The following is a 21357-nucleotide window of genomic DNA, read 5'->3' on the forward strand; positions in this document are numbered from 1 at the left end:
GGAATGGGAATTCTTTGTGGGGCAGGTTGACTGTTCAAGGGGAAATGTCTACTGATGATTAATCAAAAAGAAATGAAGTTGTGTGAAGTTCTCACAACAGGAGAACTTTGGACAAACAAATGAAAATCTTTCTACTGTGATAAGCAACAGACAGTTTCCCTTCCTAATGAGTTTGAGAGTTGGTGAACTGATTGAATTATTATAACATCCTGTGTAGTGAAGGGGGACTTAGAGAACAATGTTTAAGTAATTAAAAGAGTGATATGGTTATTATAAAAGGTCTCTTACAGGTGTCATTGGAAGCAGTATCCTTCACAGCTCCCATCTCTCAGCGTCATCCTCATATTCATGGATGAAGCTCTGTCTGTCATCCAGCGAGCCATCACCAGCATCATCCAGCGGACCCCCCCTCAATTGTTGAAAGAGATCATCTTAGTGGATGATTTTAGCTCATATGGTGAGCAACTTGATCAAGGAATAGTATAAAAATGACTGTGTATGGATTGTGCTAGGATAAAGGGGTTTTAGCTTAGCTTCCCAGGTGGCACTGTGCTAAAGAATCTGCCTGCCAATGCAGGAGACACAGGAGATGCAGGTTCGATCCCTGAGTCAGGAAGTTCCCCTGGAGGAGGGCATGGCAACCCACTCCAGTATTCTTGCCTGGAGAATCCCATGGACAGAGGAGCCTGGGGGACAACAGTCCAGAGGGTTGCAAAGAGTCAGACACTACTGAGCATGCACACACACACACACACACACGCATGAAGACAGGAAGTTGGGTTTCTCATGGAGGGAAAAGAGAAGGACTGTTTATTGACTGTGTGGGGCACATTAATCTTCCCATAGTTGAGATAGGGGATGATCCTCTTGGTCACACAGAAGAAGAAACAAAGACAGAGAGGTCACACAGTGTGCTCCAATCACGTGGTCAATATGCAGTCAGTCGGGCCCATGCACCATGAGGGAGACGGCAGGGAGAGAGGCGGGTCCAAAGGAAAACCCCAGATACCAGGGAGAGATTCAGAATCATCCCCTAAGAGGAAACCCCAATCTTCCTGGGTATTTAAGCCTGGAGAGAAGGGAGCTCTGGGTGCTGAGACTCTCCATAGTGGCTGGGTCTCTTGCTCAGGCCCTGCCCTCTCCCCCAACCTGGTTCAGTCCCCACTGAGATGATACAGGGAGAAGTAGAAGGCAGTGCACTTGAGTCTTCACTTTACGGAATCTCAGTTCCACCCTTACAAGCTCTAACCCTTGAGTGACTTACTTCTCCACTAGTTTCTTCATCTGCAAAGCACGGATGTTGAGAATAATCATGATCTCCTGGAGTAGAGTGAGAATTAAAGAGGTAGTGATAGCAGTAAACACCATTTATTCTAAATACCTTATGTTCGTTAACTATTTGAAGGCAAAGAAAGTTCTAGGCTGTTCCAGACCCTATGTATAACACATCCTGCTCACTTGGGTCAGGAACCCGTTTGTGTCTTCCACGGAGATAATTTGCTTGGGAGGGAATGGCAGAGGGAACTGTTGGTCATTCTTTGACTCTTGTCATTGGGGCAGCAATCACCTTCTCTCTTAGTAACCATGGAAACAGCAGCCAGTTTGAGCCTGCACTGAATTGTGTATTGTATTAAAACCTTTTTTGTGTGTGTTAAATTCAGGAAAATAATCAGAAGTCTCTACCATGTCAGCCACAGGAGAAGCTTACTACTCATGTGACTTTAGGTGGTGGTGAGTCCCTCAGTTACTTCATGTCTCCAGTGTCGCCATCTGTAAAATAATAGTGCTTCCTCACAGGGCTGTTTGGGAATTAACACATTTAGAGTCCTCAGGCAAGGGCTTGTCCATAGTAAATGTTAGCTAGAGTAACTCTCCTTGTCTTCACCATCAATAGTAGTAAGATTGAAATACTACACATTGACATGATAGGTGTACCCACTTCCTTTGTCCCCGCACCTAGATATGAAGCTTCATTTGCATCAAGTCAAATATTTCAAGGGTCAACAGATTTAATCCAAGTTTTTCAAAAATGATAGGAATGCATAGACATATTTTTTAAAACAGAGGAGAGAGAGAAGAAGAAACTGTGAACAATGTGGAATAGCAAATCTTGTTTGCATTATTTTGGAGATTGTTGTTCAATCATTCAGTTGTGTTTGACTCTTTGTGACACCATGGATTGCAGCACACCAGGCTTCCCTGTCCATCACCATCTCCTGGAGCTTGCTCAAATTCAAGTCCATTGGGTTGGTGATGCCATCCAACCATCTCATCATTTGTCATCCCCTTCTCTTCCTGTGTGCAATCTTTCTCAGCATCAGAGTCTTTTCCAATGAGTTAGTTCTTCGCATCAGGTGGCCAAAATATTGGAGCTTCAGCCTCAGCAACAGTCCCTCCAGTGAATATTTGGGACTGATTTCCTTTAGGGTTGACTGGTTTGACATCCTTGCAGTCCAAGGGACTCTCAAGAGTCTTCTCCATCATCACAGTTCAAAAGCATTAATTCTTTGGCACCCAGCCTTCTTTATTTTGGGGATAAACTTATTAGATAGAAGCTGAAAAAACAGATTCATCTGGGCACTCCATCCCAGTTGAGCCTGAGAAAGTCAAGTAGGAATATCTAAAAGAAAATGAAACAATTTCAGTTGTTTATGTGCTCTCCAGAAAATCTTGAGAGGTTAGCTGTGGAGATGATGTTCCAGGCTGTATCTGCAATGTCTGTCCATCAGCAACCCTACCTTAGTTAGGTCAGGCATGTCCCATTCATTTTTTAAAAACTTTTATTGGTGTATACAATGTTTTATTGGTTCCTACTGTACAGGAAAGTGAATGAGCTATATCCCCTCCTTTTTGGATTTTTTTCCCATTTAGATCACCGCAGAGCACTGAATTCCCTAACCCAGGGGTTGAACTCATATCTCCTGCATTGTAGGCAAATTCTTTACTGTCTGAGCCACCAGGGAAACCCAAGGTTCTCATTAATTATCTATTTTATACATAGTGTCATAGTGTATATATGTCAATCCCAATCTCCCAGTTCATCTCACCCGCACTTTCTTTCCTTGGTGTCCATGTTTCTTCTCTACATCTGTGTCTCTATTTCTATTTTGTAAATAAGATCATCTATATAATTTTTCTAGATTCTGCATTATGTGTTAATATGATATTTATTTTTCTATTTCTGACTTACTTCACTCTGTGTAACATTCTTTAGATCCATCCATGTCTCTGCAAATGACACAACTTCATTCTTTTTTTATGACTGAGTAATATTCCATTGTATATATGTACCACATTTCTTTATCCATTCTTGTTGATGGACGTTTAGGTCTCTTCCAAGTCCTGGCTATTGTAAATAGTGCTGCAATGAACATTGCAGTGCATGTGTCTTTTGAAATTATGGTTTTCTCTGGTCCCATTCATCCTTATAATAATTTCTCAATACACTTAAAGTACCTGTAACAGTGTCTGACACAGCAGTTTTATTATGCTAAGATAGTTTAACCTCAAGAGAAAGATTGGGAATGGGAACATAAATTCTGAGGATGGAAGGCAGAGGAGGAGCCAGTATAGGGGAAAGACTATTTTCTCAGTCAAGGCTGTAGAATTGCCCACCCTATGCAAGAGATAGTCCAACCATTACGATATCCCAGTATAAAATTTCTGCACTGTGTTGATTATTGCACTCAGAATTTCTATAGGTGTGCCTTTGGTTGGCAGGAGAATTAAAGGCAGACTTGGATGAGAAGATTAAGCTTTACAACCAGAAGTCTCCAGGACTCCTGAAGATAACACGGCATACCGAGAGAAGAGGTCTGGCTGCAGCTCGCAACACCGGCAGGGAGGTGGCCACGGCCGATGTGGTTGCCATCTTGGATGCTCACATTGAAGTGAATGTTGGGTGGTAAGGCTCCAGAGGCTCGCTGTAGGGAAGGGGAGAGAGGAGAAATTGTATGTACAATGAGTAGAGACGGGATATTGTGGAAGTAGGGAAAATCAATACCAGAACTTAAGAAAAGGGAAGCTCCAAAAACTGTACATTTTTATTCAAGGACTTTGGTTGGCTACAGGAAGTAGTCTAGAGAAAAAACGATAGGCTTGGAGTGTTGACAACTGGATACCAACCCTGACTATGACAGTTCTTTTATGACTTTGAATGAGTCACAACTTAGGGCTTCCCTGGTGGCTCAGCAGTAAAGAATCCACCTGCTAATGTTGGAGATGCAGGTTCAATCCCTGGGTTGGAGTAGGAAATGGCAACATGCTCTAGTATTCTTCCCTGAGTCCCCAAGGACGGAGGAGCCTGGAGGGTTACAGTCCATGGGGTTGAAAAAAAGTCAGACATGACTTAGCAACTAAACAAACAGATTACTTTATCTGTGAAACGAAGAGACTCAGTTCAGTTCAGTCATTCAGTCATGTCCAACTCTTTGTGACCCCATGGACTGCAGCATGCCAGGCTTTCCTGTCCATCACCAACTCCCAGAGCTTGCTCAAACTCATGTCCATTGAGTCGGTGAAGCCATCCAACCATCTCATCCTCTGTTGTCCCCTTCTCCTCCTGCCTTCAATCTTTCCCAGCAACAGGGTCTTTTCCAATGAGTCAGTTCTTCACATCAGGTGGCCAAAGTATTGGAGCTTCAGCATCAGTCTTTCCAATGAGCATTCAGAATTGATTTCCTTTAGGATTGACTGGTTTGATCTCCTTGCAGTCCAAGGGACTCTCAAGAGTCTTCTCCAGCACCACAGTTCAAAAGCACCAATTCTTCAGCACTCAGCTTTCTTTATGGTCCAACTCTCACAACCGTACATGAAGAGACTACCTTTTGGTAATTCTTAAGGTTTTCCCATGAAGTTACATGATATGAAGAGCTGTGTTACTCAAAGAATGTGGGGAATCAGATAGTAAAGAGATGTTATTTTGGAAGCAGGGAGACCCAAGAAATAAAGCAAATTCAGGCAGATACTAATAGCACTGCTTACAGTGGCTTGGGGTTGATACTTGGGTACCCCAGTTTCAAATGTGCTCTTGTCTGGAGTCAGCTGCCAGCAGCCCCAGCTATTCCTCAAACCTGCAGATTCTCGGGACTCTGGAGAGTTCTGCCCACTAGCCAGCGTGGCCTGAGTGAAGAAGGTGCTCAGGGTCAGGACAAGGGGATGGGATGGAGCAGGTTTGTCTGCTCGCTTTGGCTGTTATCCTCAAATCCCACCTGGGTCTGTTGCACACCCTTCTTGCAGGGCAGAGCCTATCTTGGCTCGGATTCAGGAAGACCGCACTGTGATCGTGTCTCCCGTGTTTGACAACATTCTTTTTGACACCTTTGAACTGATTCGGTATGCACTGGCGGTTGACGGGTTTGATTGGGAACTCTGGTGCCGCTATGATGCACTGCCGAAAGCCTGGGTTGATCTCCGTGATGTCACTGCTCCTGTGAGGTCAGTCTGCATGAGCTCGGGAAACTTGATTAGTCCGGGGGAAGTCAGGGATGGACAGTCTGGGCTTTGTTTGTCTTTGGTGGTAGTCTTAGGAGTGGGGTGAGAGGACTAGAGGAGTTGCAGTGAAGGACAGGGGATAGAGAGAAAAAAGCAGATCTCATAACCGACAAGGACCTCGTGTAGAGCACATGGAACTCTGCTTGATGTTATGTGGCAGCCTGGATGGGAGGGGAGTCTGGGGGACAATGGATACATGTCTATGTATGGCTGAGTCCCTTCACTGTTCAAGGGAAGCTAACACAACGTTGTTACTTGACTACACCCCAATACAAAATTAAAAGTTAAAAAAAGAACTGATCCCAGAGAGGAAATCACAGATACTTTGGCTATTTAAGGAATTTTAAGCAAAATAAAGCAAAGTGTGTAACGTCTTAGAAAACACTTCAGCCCCTTAAAGCATTTATCAGGCTATGAAGTAGGGATACTAAGATGGATTTCAATATAACCTGAGACGGGAAGGCTCCATGCTCTTAGTTCAGCCTGAGGGTTTAGGGCAAGCCTTCAGGATAAGAAGAAGCTTGGGTAGAGAGAGTTTCAAAGGCTACATCATCACTGAGCTTCCTACCCATCACCTTCATCCTGACATTCCGCATCCAGGGTTAGTGACTCTCTTGCCATGTGCTCCACAGAAGTCCTTCCATCATGGGCATCCTGGCTGCCAATAGGCTCTTCTTGGAAGAAATTGGCTCTCTGGATGGTGGGATGCTGACCTATGGAGGAGAGAATGTGGAACTTAGCCTGAGGGTAGGTATGTTTCCATTCTTATTATGGGACAGAGCAGAAGGGTAAGGTAGAGGATCTCTGGAACCTTGGAAGAAGGATGGATGCCATTGGCTCAAGAGGTGAACAAATTCTCATGTTTCCAGGTCGATAGGGAGAGGCTGTGGAACTTCTAGAGTGGAGCTTCTTGGTATAGGTCTGTATAGTCTGGGAGATATTGCTGGGAAGATGGTGTCCCTATTTCCCTGAGGAATTCAGGCATTTTCGAAGCATCTCCTGAGATACACCAACTTTGGGGCGGGTGGTTCTCTGCAAGACCAGTCAGACAGAAACTGGAATGGGCAGAGGGACCAGCTGATTAAGATGTGTGGGCAGCCAATCTGTCCCCCTGTGGACAGCCAAAGCAGCTGACAGGATGACATGAGTTCATGTCCATTTTCTTCCATGATCTGTTGCCCAGTTTTGTTGTTGTTTAGTTCCTAAGTCGTGTCCAACTCTTTTGCGATTCCATGGACTGTAGCAACTGAACACTCGAGTGGACTGTAGCCCTTCTGGATCTTCTGTCCATGGAATTTTCCCAGGCAAGAATCCTGGGATGTGTTGCCATTTTCTTCTTCAGGAGATCTTCCTGACCCAGGGATCGAACCCTCATCTCCTCCACTGCAGGCAATTCTTTACCCGTGAGTCACCAGAGAAGCCCCAGTTTATTTCCCTCCTAAGAATGACAGTGCAGTTCAAACGTGATAAATAACTTGAAATGATTTATAAACGTTTGAGAATTAGAACCCTTGTTTGATTTCTGTGACAGAGGCCAAAATAACAGAGGTTTAAATGAGATAGAAATTAATTCCTGTAATAGTTTGAACATGAGCAGTTCAGGATTCAGACGACAGTTCCAGTCTTCCCTGGTGGCTCAGCGGTAAAGAATCTACCTACAACCCAGGAGACCGCCTGCAACGCAGGAGACGTGGGTTTGATCCCTGGGTTGGGAAGATCCCCTGGAGTAGGAAGTGGCAACCCGCTCCAGTATTCTTGCCTGGAAAATCCTATGGACAGAGGAGCCTGGCTGGCTACAGTCCATGGGGTCACATGAGTTGGACATGACTTAGTGACTAAATTACCACCAGCAGGGTGTTGGGAACCAAGCCTCTTCCATCTCATTGTTCTGATACACTCAACACCACATCTGTATTCTCATCGGTATGAAGAGAACAGCTTTTCAGGCGGCTCAGTGATAAAGAACCCGCCTGCCGAAGCAGGAGATGTAAGAGATGCGGATTTAATCCCTGGGTCAGGAAGATTCCCTGGAGGAGGGCATGGTAACCCACTCCACTCATTCCAGGCTCCTTTGTCCATGGAATTCTCCAGGCAAAAAATACTAGAGTGAGTTGCCGTACCCTCTGAAGAGTCATTCTTCCCTTTTCTTGATAACAGTTTACCTGTATCCAGCTTCCGTGGTTTGCACATGTGGCCATTTGTCCTTTCAAACCTCTAAGCATTTGCTAGGATGTACATTTCTCTAGGAACAGGCCTTGGAGAACATCAGAGGTGCATGTGATGTTTTATTCTGACACCTAGAGGCCACGGCACTGATGGTGCCCCTGGGTGTGTATAAATACAGATGGAGTTCTGGTCTGATGGGAGAGAAAGTACTCCCACCCTGGTTCAGCACCGTGTGTATCCCTGGGGCTGTGCCAGAGCATCACAGAATCCTTCTGGCTTTGTCATTTCTTAGCTGGTAAGGGTGGGCCCGTTACCTTAATGGGAATAATCATGATACCTACATGGTGAAGGCTAACTTCCTGAAAAATGTCAGGATGGTTTGTGATGCAAAGTAAGCCATTGCTACTATAATCAGAAACTTCCTGTTTCTTTTCGTGTGTTTCAGAGAAAGAGGGAGGGAATGGAGGATGGGTGGGTGGGGGGACATCTGGCAAGTGGGAATAAATTGAGAGAGAAAAATCTGAAAGCTGTTGGTCTAAGATAACCCATCCCAAGGTATTTAACTGAGCCACTGGACCTGAGATGTTCAGGGATTTGCAGACATGAGTGTGGTAAGTTGCTAACCACTGTTGGAAGGGCTTCCCTGCTGGCTCAGACAGTAAAGAATCCTCCTGCAATGCGGGAGACCTGTGTACAATCCTTGGCTCGGGAAGATCCCCTAGAGGAGGGCATGGCAACCCACTCCAGTATTCTTGCCTGAATCCCCATGGACAGAGGTGCCTGGCAGTCTGCAGTCCATGGCATTGCAAAGAGTTGGACATGACTGAGCATAACAGCTGGACAGGCTAGTATTTCCCAGAAAATGCAACTTGCTTGGAAGAGAACACACTGGAGCCATTCTATCAACTTAACATCACTAGATGTTGCATCTACAGGGACGAAGTGGTAGATCTACTTGCTACTACTTCTATCATCTACTGGGACAAAGACCAAATTTTTAAATATTTTAAGCCACATGTTAGAATGACAAGTATGCGTGTATCCATCAGGATAGCAAGGAAGAATGTTTACGACTAGACCATGATCAAGTCGGGGTGTCTCTTGGTCAAAAATTACCTGTAAGTAAGTAAGTAAGTGAAGTTGCTCAGTCGTGTCCGACTCTTTGCGACCCCATGGACTGTAGCCCACCAGGCTCCTCTGTCCATGGGATTCTCCAGGCAAGAATACTGGAGTGGGTTGCCATTGCCTTCTCCAGGGGATCTTCCCGACCCAGGGATTGAACCCAGGTCTCCCGCATTGCAGGTAGACGCTTTAACCTCTGAGCCAAGTAGTAGCTATCAATTGCAGTGTAACAAAATTATCACAAACTTAGTGGCTCAAAGCAAAATCCAGTGATTATCTCACAGTTCCTGTGGGTCGGAGCCTATGCCTGGTGGGATTTCTGGAGTTCCTGTGCGACAGGAGAAGCAGTTTGTTTTCAATGAATAGGTTGGGAGGCTCATAGAGACAGGTAGAAAAACTGAATCACACTCTATTAAAAAAATTTTTTTTAACGTGGACTATTTTTAAAGTCTTTATTGAACTTTTTACAATATTGCTTCTGGTTTATGGTCTGTTTTTTTGGTCACCAGGCATGTGGGATCTTAGTTCCCTGACCAGGGATCAAACCCTCACCCCCTGCAGTGGAAGCGCAGAGGCTTAACCACTGGACTGCCGGGGAGGTCCCTACATTCTTTAAAAAGTGATTCCGAAGAGTGGTGTCCCCGTCAACAGGCTGTGCTCCTCACGGTGGTGTCCAGCTTGCCCGGGTGATTTTGTTTTTTCTTCCCTGGCAGGTGTGGCAATGTGGAGGTAGCATTGAGGTCTTGCCCTGCTCCCGAGTTGCCCACCTGGAGAGACACCACAAGCCCTACTCCTTAGATCTGAGAATTCCTTTGAAGCGGAATGCCCTGAGAGTGGCTGAAATCTGGATGGACGAGTACAAAGACATGGTCTACATGGCCTGGAACATACCTCTGCAGGTTCGTCCTGGATGGGACAGAAGCTGAGAAGGATGGAGGAGGAGGAAGGGGTGGTGGTCCTGGCGGGAATGGGAAGGGACAAGAGTCCAAGCTTGGTCTGCTTGCTGCACCACGAGCCAATGAATCCAAGAGATGAGGTGTTGAGGCAAAGAATATGACTTTGTTCGCCAGAAGATGGCAAAGGAATGTCTCAAAATAGCCATCTTATGGGGTCTGGATGTCCTGTTCTTTTATAGATCAGAGATGGAGGGGAGGACGGTGAAGAAACAAAGTAAAAAGGCCATCAATCTTGCAAACATCTCCTAGGAGGCAAGCCTTAGGCAAGGGGGTGTGTTAATTTCTTCCTTCCTGCCATCCACAGGTGGACAGGGTTTTGAACAAAGGCACTTTAAGAGTCAGGCAGAGGGGCAGGATTCTCTGAGGCAGTAGGTATGATTATAACGAAAGCAACAGAAAGCAAGTCAAAGAAGCAGTTTCGGCCTGGAGTCAGAACTGGCTTCTCTCTGCAACAGGGCCACTCCAGACCTAAAGACCTGAATTCACGTCCTCACAGCGTGAGGACAATGGCATTAGCATTTGCGTCCCAGGACTAAGTTTCCGGCACCCACGGCTCATCACCATGTAGCTCTGGTGTAAGGTTTATTTTTATTATTCTAAGTTTACCAATTTAGAAGAAACGGAAACACAGAATGGAAGGGGAAAAGCTGTTTAAGGTAATAATGTCCTAAGAACAGAGATAGGACTCAAACCAAGGAAACTTCTAGATTCTGTGCCCTTCATCCGTCATCTATACCGGGGGATTCCTTGTGGGGCAGGAGTGGGCAAGGATTCACTGTCTTAAGAGGACTTGAATATGGCAGTGGGGTGAGGGATGGTGGTAGCAGGCACTGTATTTCTACTGGACGCATGTGAGCAAGGATAACCTCCTTGGTTAAGGTCACATCGATGACCTTAGTTCCTGAGGCTGATAGGACATGCTGTCTCTGTCCCTGAGCTGCGGCTCTGGGTTCAAGCATCCTTCCACTTTGATTCCCCACAGATACCACTTCTAGGACGTCTCCTTTAACCTCCCAGGCTTGCTGCCAGAATGCTCCTTTTGGAAGCCTTTCGTGGCCATCATGAGAACCATTTTGTGCCTGGTTGATGTGAATATCGTCTCAAACAGGAGCAGTCTGCATCAGCTTGCTACTGATGAGACATAAACCTGGATATGCAGGCCTCAAAAGTGCCTCTGAGACCAGCAGAAATTCCTAGGGGTCAAGCTTCTTCCAATTTCCCTGGAAAACTATACGTGATAAAGGTTATCTTACAGGGAATCAGGAAAATACTTGCTTCCATTCTGCACTGTCTGTTTCCCTGATGCCTCAGTTGTAAAGAACTTGCCGGCCAATGCAGGAGACACAGGTTCGATTCCTGGGTCAGGAAGATTCCCTGGAGGAGGAAATGGCAACCCACTCCAGTATTCTTGCCTGGAGAATCCCATGGACAGAGGAGCCTGGCGGGCCACAGTCCATGGGGTTACACAGAGTCAGACACATCGGAGCACACTCCTGTGGTGGAGTCCAGGGTGTTACAGGGTACAGCCATGTTCCGTGTTTTCTTTGCAGAACTCTGGAATCGATTTTGGAGACATTTCTTCCAGAATGGCACTCCGGAAGAAACTGAAATGCAAAACTTTCGACTGGTATCTGAAAAATGTTTATCCTCTTCTGAAACCAGTCCGCAGCGTTGTGGCCTATGGAAGAGTATGTTTTAAGAAACTTCATTGCAGGTTTTAAACATTTGCCTGTAAAAGATGAAGAGATCTCAGTCTCATGACTTTCCAGACAAGGGTTTTCAAAACCCACTCCTCCCGCCCCCATTCTCTTCCTTCCCCCAACTCTCTCCTCCAGCCTCTTGATTTTCTTTCCTCTCTGTCCCCAGTCTCCATCTTTTCCTTCTCTCTGCCTCTGGTTCCTTACTTTGCAAACATCAGCCCTTGCTCAGACCCTCACGGTTCCTCGGCCCACCGGGGTGTCTGGCCTCACCCCGCTGAATGCGGGTGTAGGAGTCCTTCCTTTACCTGTGCTATAATGGTCTGAGGAGCGGGTGTTCCCGTTGTAGCCATGCGTTCTGGGAAACAAACTCACCCAGAAGGACAGTGCAGATAGTGGAGTGCAGTTTATTACACTGGCAGGCCCAAGGCAGAGTCTCCTCTTAGCCAAGGACCCCGACCAGTTTTTGTGAAAACCTTATATACCCTAAGTACGTGCTCAAACCCCCCTCCCCAAATTCCCTGAAACTAGTCTGAACAAAGGAAAAGAAAGATACAATCAAAGTTAACCCATGATTCGTATGCCTTAAGCCTAGGTAGTTAACAGTGGACAATTATCAATAGGCTGTGGTCATATCCCAATAAGCATAATAGAATTTATGATTCTATTCGGTTAACAGATAATTAGGGTATTCTTTTAGGCAATGGGGAGTCTAGGTACAAGCCCTGGGGCTCCTCCATCTGCGGGGGGGTCTGGTTTTCCAGTTGGTATGTTGTTTCCATAGATACTGGAAATACTGGGCACATAGCTCATGTATATACTGGGCATATAGCTCAAAGTCCACAGTCCGGCCCAAGATGGAGTCCTGCTTTCAAGACGGAGCCTGTTCTGTCTCTTTCCTCCTTCATTTCCAGGAAGCGCATCATAGCAGAGTTTCGCTTCGGCATTTGTCTAGTGCTTAGAAAGTGGCTGCCAGGATCTCACACCCTTGCCCCTTTGGGTACCCTTGGAGTACTGGCAAAGGTGCAAGGGCCTGGGAGGGTCGGGGAACCTCCTTCTCTGCCTCTTTCCAACTGTGTTGCCATGTGTTTTGCTCCCTCAGATGAAAAACACGTTGGATGAACGCGTCTGCCTGGACCAGGGAGCTGTTCCAGGCAACACTCCCATCATGCATCACTGCCATCAATACAGTTCCCAGGTATCGTCCTGCTCCGGCCCCCGGTCAGTCTGTTGTGGCTCAGCCCCTGGCGGGTTTGGACTTGGTGTTAGGTGATGCGGAGACAGGAGTTGAGCAGCCTGGGTAATGGGTCAAGGAGAAGCCCAAACTTGTGCTTGTAACTCAGCCCTTCTGAGCTCACCTGAGAGGTCATTCCATCTCAGGTACAGGAAGGGTGGGTAGAAAGGCTGCACTCTCTATGGTAATACCTTCATTGAAAACGACCCCCAATCCCTTCCTTTCCTCCTCCCCCCACGCCCCTTCCATCCTCGCACTGCCACCTTGTATGCTTTGGAAGGTGGACAGGTGATGCTCCCTGTGGCTTCTTCCACAGAGAAGGAAACAGGGGGCTAGGGAAGAGAGAAGCTGAATGGAAGCCCCTCCACGGGGTAGGAGCAATCGGGGACCATGTGGAGGGTGCCCCCAGGGGACTTTTCCAGCTGTTATGTGACTTTGCATGTTGCCCTCACAGGAACCTTTTGAGGTCTGCAGGGTAGACAGCATTGGGGAAAAAAATGGAGACACGAAAACAACCAATTTGTCCAAGTTCACAGAGCAAGGCAGGGAGTGATTGAGCGTTTGAAAGGTTTTCTGACAAGTCCTTAACTGGGGTTTATAATGACAGCTTCTGAAGTTGAGTTGTATTGTTTCTCTTTTCCAAGATAAGCTCCCTTGCCCAGTAGGAAATGATTCTATTGGAGCCCTCATGTGGAAGGAAGCAGGCTAGTGTCTTTTTGTCATGCCTGTTCTTCTTTCTCAAATCAGCTGGGGATGGGGAAGGGAACAGAGGAGACTCTTTGTTACCCAGGAATGCTCAAGGATTCCTCCATGGTGACTGGGTGTCTAAGGGACCCAAGAGCAGTCTTTATGTCCTCTGTGAGGTCAAGGGCATCCCTGACTGAGGGTCCATGGCCGATCCCTTTGTTCTCTTCCAGAACGTCTACTATCACCTAACTGGGGAACTCTATGTGGGACCACTGATTGCACAGAGAGACGCTGATGATCGCTGCCTGAGAGACCCCGGCAAAGGGGAGAAGCCCACTCTAGAGCCATGTTCCAAGGCGGTCAAAGATAGACTGAACATACACTGGGATTTTAAACCGGTGAGTCACATGCTTCTGTTTCTTTTTAAGATAGATATATTAACGTATAGCCTGAGAGTTGGACCATAAAGAAGATTGAGTGCTGAAGAATATATACTTTCGAATTGTGGTGCTGGAGAAGACTCCTGAGAGTCCCTTGGACTGCAAGGAGATCAAACCAGTCAACCCTAAAGGAAATCAACCCTGAATACTCATTGGAAGGACTGATGCTGAAGCTGAAACTCCAATACTTTGGCCATCTGATGCAAAGAGCTGACTCATTTGAAAAGACCCTGATGCTGGGAAAGATTGAGGTTAAGAGGAGAAGAGGGCAGCAGAGGATGAGATGCTTAGGTGGCATCACTGACTCAATGGACATAAATCTGAGCAAACTCTGGGAGATAGTGGAGGACAGAGGAACCTGATGTGTTTCAGTCCGTAGAGTCGCAACAAAAACAAGGACGAACAACAAAATAGTCTGAGGAGTTCAGATTTGATTTGATAGTGTTTTTGAAAAATTAATTTTGTGGCAGTGTGTAGGGAAAAGCCTAGAAATTTTTCTAGTCTGAGCATGAAACCCAAGGCATAGAATAGTGAGTGTGTTGACCCAAGTTGGGTGGCCAAGGTAAAAAATATTGGAATCTGCTGTAACTTAATTCAGAGTTTGCCTTCTAATCCCAGTTCGGTCTTCTTTAGCTATTCTCTTATCCTTTTTTTGAGACTCAGTTTTTTCATCTTGATGAAACCTGTGGAGATGACTTAATGAGTTAACGTGTGTAAAGCAATTATCATGGTGCATGGCTCATAGAAAGTGTTCAACAATATTAGCTTTTGTGATTATCAGAGAGTCTGGCACATTGAGCTGCAAATCACAGGAGCTGATGTAAAAGCATTGATTTAACATCGTCAGTTGACTAAGAACAGGGTAGAGGGAATCTAGCAGAAGTCCCGTGACACTGGCATGAGGAATGTGGCTGACCACAGTCCACATGTGAATTTACTATGTGATAAGGCTATGTTCTTAAGCCACATTGGCAGGAATGAGATGTCCTGAGGGAGAAGGGTAGGTGATGCTTTGTCTGTGAGAATATCTTTGAGCATCTTGGTGCTGTGTTAGGTTGGGTTCATATTTTAAGAGACATGGACTTATCTAACAATAAATCTTAAAGTTAATAACCCCTTGAGGAATGCTATGGACTGTCTCCAGGAAAACATACTTATGTACCTAAAGCAGACATTACTTTCCTGACAAAGGTCCATCTAGTCAAAGCTACAGTTTTTCCAGTAGTCATGTATGGATGTGCACCAAAGAATTGATGCTTTTGGATTGTGGTGTTGGGGAAGACTCTTGAGAGTCCCTTGGACTGCAAGGAGATCAAACCAGTCAATCCTAAAGGAAATCAATTCTGGATATTTATTGGAAGGACTGATGCTGAAGCTGAAGCTCCAATACTTTGGCCAACTGATGTGAAGAGCTGACTCACTGGAAAAGATCCTAATGCTGGGCAAGATTGAAGGCGGGAGGAGAAGGGGATGACAGAGGATGAGATGGATGGATGGCATCATCGATTTGATGGACACGAGTTTGAGCAAGCTCTGGAAGTTGGTGATGGACAGGGAAGCATGCATGCTGCAGTCCATGAGGTCACAAAGAGTCAAACACGGCTGAGCAACTGAACTGAACTGAAGGTGCACAGTTTTTTGAGTATTTTGTTGAAGACTTTTTTTGTCTGAACTCATTAGGGATAATGGTCTGTATCAGGGTGATTTTTGTTGTTGTTTGGTCACCAAGTCATGTCTAACTCTTTTGAGACCCCATGGACTGTAGCCCGCCAGGCTCCTCTGTCCTTGGGATTTCCCAGGTAATAACACCGGAGTGGGTTGCCATTTCCTTCTCTAAGGGATCTTCCCAATCCAGGGTTCAGATCCACACCTCTTGCATTGGCAGATGGTTTCTTACACACTGAGCCTCCAGGGAAGCCTGTAAATTGTAATAACCAAGATTTAATGTGTATATGTTTAAGTACCAAGCATTGGAATAAACACTACCTAATTTAATCCTTACCCAAATCTTATAAGAGATGTACTACCATTAGCTCAACTTTTCTGTGAAGTTACTAAAGCACAAAGAAGTCAAACAACATCCCCCAGGTCACACAGCATATCCAGGATTCAAAGACAGAATCATATCCATTGTTTTTGCCTCACTGCTTGGTAAGTTTGATTCTTTTTTTTTTGTAAGTTTGATTATTAAAGGGAACAAAATACTGAATGTTGGTTGAAAAAGATGGTTGAGTTAGGAGCTTTTTTTCCCCTTCTCGAATAATAGAACATTTGGATATTTTTAAAGTCAGTAGGAAAGGAATCTGCCAAGAGGGAGAAATAAGAGAAGGATGTTAGACAGGAAGGGTGTTTCTTCAGCGTCAGGGATGGCTGGGCTCGGAGCATGGGATCGCTGACTGCAGAGGCAGAGACAGGGCAGCTCCCCTGAGACCATCCCTGAGATTGCTCATGACACTTGGGAGGGGGCTAGATTGGCTGGAAGCAAGGTCTTTTGACAAAGGAACAAATGAAGGCATTTAGTGAAGGTGGTCGAGGGGTAAAAGCGTGCTCCGGGGGCCTGGACGAGGAGCCCGCAGGAGTCAGCCAAGTTCTGAGGCCAGACTGCTCTAGGCACTTCTGGGGCCAGGCTGCTCGGTTAACGGACCCTCTCCAGGAGCACTCTGCAGTCCAGGAATGGGGCCCAGAGAATGGGGCAGTGGGACTGATGGCGGCAGTTGAAGAACGGGAGGGCAGCCCTGAATGACTGATGCTGGAGGGATGCACCCAGGGAGGTGTGGAGGTGGCTGGCAGAGGGAGACCCAGGTGGCAAGGGAGGAATCAGGTGAGACTGAGGAGCAGGGTCATTGCAGGCAGTCTGTGGTTGGAAGAGATGAGAGGCAGGGATGCGGGGGTCAGAGAGGGAGCAGAGATTTGGATGTTCAGTTCAGTTCAGTTCAGTCACTCAGTCGTGTCCGACTCTTTGCGACCCCATGAACCACAGCACGCCAGGCCTCCCTGTCCATCACCAACTCCTGGAGTCCACCCAAACCCGTGTCCATTGAGTCAGTGATGCCATCCAACCATCTTATCCTCTGTTGTCCCCTTCTGCTCCTGCCATCAATCTTTCCCAGCATCAGGGTCTTTTCCAATGAGTCAGGTCTTCGCATCATAGAGAGCAGCAACCCACTCTAGTATTCTTGCCTGGAGGATCCTACGGACAGAGGAGCCTAGCGGGCTATCGTCCATAGGGTTGCAAAGAGTCAGACATGACTGAGCCACTAAACAGAAGCAGCTCTGCTTGGTGTCAAGGAAACACGTGGGGAGGGGTAGGTCATGGACGGGGAGCAGTGACCTCTAGGCTTCTCACCAGACATCTGCCTGGAGGCTGTGAACTCTGAGGATATAGGGAACTGCTTCACCCGAGCACTGAGGCAGATTCTTGCAAAGTGGTGGAGAGCGGGATGGGGAGTGGAAAAACTAGGAGAAGGGGACAGGGCCAGGACAGATGGCATGGCCCTCGGTGTCAAGGTGAGCAGGTAAGGAGCAAAGCGGTGATGTCGGGGGTGATGGAGGTGGTACAAGGGGGCACAGAGTAGGACGCCCTCCCTCCCTCAGCCCCGTGAGGATGCGGAAAGGCAGAAATGAGCTAAGATCTGTGGCATGTCTTGCATGTCAGGCACAGAGCTTGGTCAATATTAACCCTGATATGGTCATCTGCCCACACTCTCCATTAACCGCGCAAGCATTCAGCTCAGACTCTTTGGCTTTAAAGCCCTCAGTGTTTCCTGCAGTAAACCTTGGTGACGCCCCCACAACAGGGGGGCAGGAACTGCCCCTCAGAGAAAGCAGGTGGAGAAAACAGGCTGAGATTCTTGAATGGAGCTTTTGCTCCTGTCTCACCAGGGAGCCTTACTAGTAGGAGGGAGGGTCTGGATGGGTTTCACGAGCTCAGTGGTGGAGATGTAGAAAGGAGACCAAGTAGAAGACCACGGTTCTCCAGGATGCAGGCTGACTTGCCAGCCGGGCTGACCTGATGCTTCCAGCTCAGGAGGGGCGGAGGAGAACAGAGGAGCCGGCCCAGCACTGCTCACTCCCGGGTCTGGGGTTAGCTTGCCGTGGGGGGAGGAGAGAAGGTTCTGGGTGATCTAACTCTGCGCTTGGCTTCCTGTCTCCTCTGGATGACTTGCTGGGGACTGAGGGAGCCCTCGGACTTGTATCAGAGCATGGCAGGCAGAGTGGGAGCAGGCGAAGGGATGTTCTCCCCGGGCGTGTTAGTAATTTCGCTCTTTCTCCTTCCATCCAGGGCAGAGCCGTTATCAACAGAGCCACCAAACGATGTCTGGAGATGCAGAAGAACGTTTGGGGTGGCTACACGCTTGTTCTCCAGGCCTGCACCGCGCAAGTGTGGACAATCCAGTACACTGTCCGAAACTGGGGGTCAGACTAAGGTCCAGGGATGCTCGGAGAGCCTGGGTTCTTGCCACAGCTCCCAATGCTGCTCAAAACAGAGAAAGGGGGAGAGAAAGTGCGTGTGCATGTGTGTGTGTGTGTGTGTGTATGTTTACTGTAACTTCAGCTAGTACTATCCTGAAAGGTGCAAATCAACCAGTAATCTTTAAAAAAAAAAAAAGGCCCTCCATCCAGCCAGCCCCGCACCCCACAGCAGGTTTCTTTGGACATCCCCATCTCTCCCACACGGTAGGGGGGACACACCTAACTAGCCAGGCCCACTCTGCCCAGTGCATGAAGACGGTAGAAAAAAATCCAAGCCCTTAAGGGTCTTTCTCTAAGGAGCTTATCACATTTAATAGTCTTGACTACTTGTTTCCTGCTACTATACTTGAAAATTATGGAGAAAATGAGGCTTGAAACAGAGGGGCATCACTTATTGGGACACAAAGAAGGGATTGTAGGCAAATAACTAAGACCAGGGGATCCTTACTGCTGCCCATTGGATAAATCCTTTCCGATAGGTGGTGAGTTAGGCGGATCCGTAAGGGGTATCAGCTTCCATGAGGTCTTAGAGGCTGGTGGGAGTGGGCGTCGGGGTGGGAGAAGTAGAATGCGCTGTGAGTGCTATGTTGCTGGGTTTGCCTTTCAAGGGCATCCTTTTATCTTTTCATGTCAGGGTTACCTGGGTGTGCTTCTGGGAATCATCGGGCTTCCTTTAAGCATTAGGCAGACAAGACACTGATAATTTAGCACAGAATTAAATCAGCCCAGATTTTTTCAAGTAACTTTTTATAAATGTACAAGTCATACATGTACAGCCTGATAAAATGTTTGCAGTGACCATATCAATATCAAGGACTAAAATGTTACCGCCATCAGAGACTTTATGATGAAAAAAATGAAGAGGATAAATGTGAAGCAAATATATAACTTCTAGCTTCTGCCCAGTACTTTGAAAGGAAAATTCAATTCATAGCCAAGTTTGTTTGTTTTTTTTTTTTAAAGCATGTGCCTAATAGAAAAATGGGCAAAAGTCACAATATTCTTAAAAGAAAAAATGTTTAACCTCACTCATAGAGCAATGCAAGTTAAAGTTGTACTGAAATCATTTTTCACTTAATGGTGAAAATTTTAAAGCATAATGGCACATTCTGGTCAGCAGGACTGGGGAAGTAGGCAATCTCATGTTTCGATGGGAGGGATGAAAACTGGTACAATGCTTTTGGGGGGATGTTTGGCATTATCTAAAAATATTATATGTGTATTTTCTATTTGTGCCATTAATTGCACCTCTAGAAATTCATGACTCCAAAAACAAGAAAATAGTTATGTACAAAATAATTCCTTGCAGTGTTGATTGCAGTCGTAAAATGTTGGAAACAAACCATATACTCAAACATCAGAGAGTGGTCCACCTAGTGGGGTGCAGCTATAAGAAAGAATGAGGGCCATTTTTTGAATGGATATGGAGTGATTTCCAGTGTGAAAGAGGAAAAGCAGCCTCTAAAGTTATGTGCCTTTTAGGCCAGGCTTCCCTTTCCTTCACTAACTCCTGGAGTTTGCACAACTCATGCCCATCGAGTCAATGGTGCCATCCAAACATCTCATTCTCTGTTGCCCCCTTCTCCTTCTGCCCTAGTCTTTTGCAGCATCAGGGGCTTGGTCTTTTTCCCAAAATACAGAGCCTGATTCTATAATCTTCAGGGAATATCACTTAAACCCAAGCCGAGGGACATTCTTCAAAATAAATGGTCTTTATATTTCGTGACGTCAGTCATAAAGAACAAAGACCAACTGAGGAACTGCCCCAGAGTAAAGGAGATTAAAGCGACAGGACAGGCCTCTCTTGTTTGCACCTCCTGCTGCTCCTGGAGTCTGGCACTTTTCCAAAGAAAGATGGGCCTGAGACTGTGGTCAGGTGTCCGGGCCTTTTCTCCAGGCCCCAGCTGTCATCCACAGCAGCCTTGAGCATCCCAGTGCTCTTTAGGACAAGCATCTTCCTCATCTGTGCAAAACCTGAGATAAAGGGCCAAGGTCTGGGTCATAACAAACTGAGATTCTACCAGCTCCAAAGTTAATCTTCTCAACAGTCGCTTTATTTTCCTTGCAATCCATTTTTACAATAGGAAGTGTGCTTTTAGCTAATTTCCTAATTTTAAGGAAATTTGTAAAGTCCTTTTCTTAAAAAAAATAAATTTATCTTCGGTGTGCTGGGTCCTCCTGTGGCCTGTGGTCTTTCTCTCGTTGTGGAAGCAGGGGATACTCTCTAATTGCTGTGTGTAGGCTTCTCATTGCAGTGGCTTCTCTCATTGCGGTTCATGGTCTCCAGAGGGCAGGCTCAGTAGTTGTGGCATACAGGCTTCGTTGCCCTGTGACATGTGGGATCTTCCCAGACTCAGGGATTGAACCAGTGTTCTCTGCATTGCAAGGCAGATTCTTAACCACTGGACCACCAGGGAAGCCCCATAAAGTCCTTTTATAAAGATTAGGTGGAATAGAGTTAGGCCAGTAACGTCCTGGCAAAGATTGAAGGCAGGAGGAGAAGGGGACGACAGAGGATGAGATGGCTGGATGGCATCACCAACTCAATGGACATGAGTTCGAGTAAGCTCCGGGAGTTGGTGATGGACAGGGAGGCCTGGCGTGCTGCATTGTCCATGGGGTTGCAAAGAGTCGGACACGACTGAGTGACTAAACTGAACTGAGTAATGTCCTGGTGAAAAATTATCACTAGAACTGGTGAATAAATCAGCTTCTCATGACTTTAAGTTGTTATAATTTTAAAAAACATGGCTTGTTCCCCTGCCACAAACATTTTGACAAGTATAGTTCAAAGAGCAGACCTGTGTCAGGATTTCAAGTCTACTGTCCTTGAAACTATAAAAATCAAATCTCTCAATATTACCAGAAAGTTGTTTGGCCTTCCTGACAAAGTTAGGAAGTTTTAGGCAGAAACTCAGCTTTATGACAAAGAAGAAATAGGTGTAGTTTTAATTTTATTTGATATAAACCGTTGTGTCAGCATTTCCCTAATATTTTCCTTCTTTCTTTGACAAGTCATCACAGTTAAGTCAGGACTTATCTTTTCCAAGTACCTTGTCAGTCTTCTTCATTCTTTGAATTTTCTTCAC

The 21357-nt window shown here is 46.3% G+C and overlaps 1 protein-coding gene across 1 annotated transcript in view; it reads left to right on the plus strand.

The window, feature by feature from the left end:
- Positions 1-18221, plus strand: part of GALNT8 (polypeptide N-acetylgalactosaminyltransferase 8) — a 38048-nt gene extending 19827 nt beyond the window's left edge. Inside the window, exons 4-12 of the mRNA XM_061123934.1 lie at positions 291-457; positions 3721-3904; positions 5239-5436; positions 6126-6240; positions 9495-9680; positions 11288-11425; positions 12537-12632; positions 13586-13753; positions 18078-18221. Coding sequence (XP_060979917.1) covers positions 291-457; positions 3721-3904; positions 5239-5436; positions 6126-6240; positions 9495-9680; positions 11288-11425; positions 12537-12632; positions 13586-13753; positions 18078-18221 — 1396 coding nt within the window. The remainder of the gene's footprint in view (positions 1-290; positions 458-3720; positions 3905-5238; positions 5437-6125; positions 6241-9494; positions 9681-11287; positions 11426-12536; positions 12633-13585; positions 13754-18077) is intronic.
- The last annotated feature ends 3136 nt before the right edge of the window (positions 18222-21357 follow it).

The sequence above is a fragment of the Dama dama genome, chromosome 22 (genome assembly GCF_033118175.1).
Source record: "Dama dama isolate Ldn47 chromosome 22, ASM3311817v1, whole genome shotgun sequence".
Lineage (NCBI taxonomy): Eukaryota > Metazoa > Chordata > Mammalia > Artiodactyla > Cervidae > Dama > Dama dama.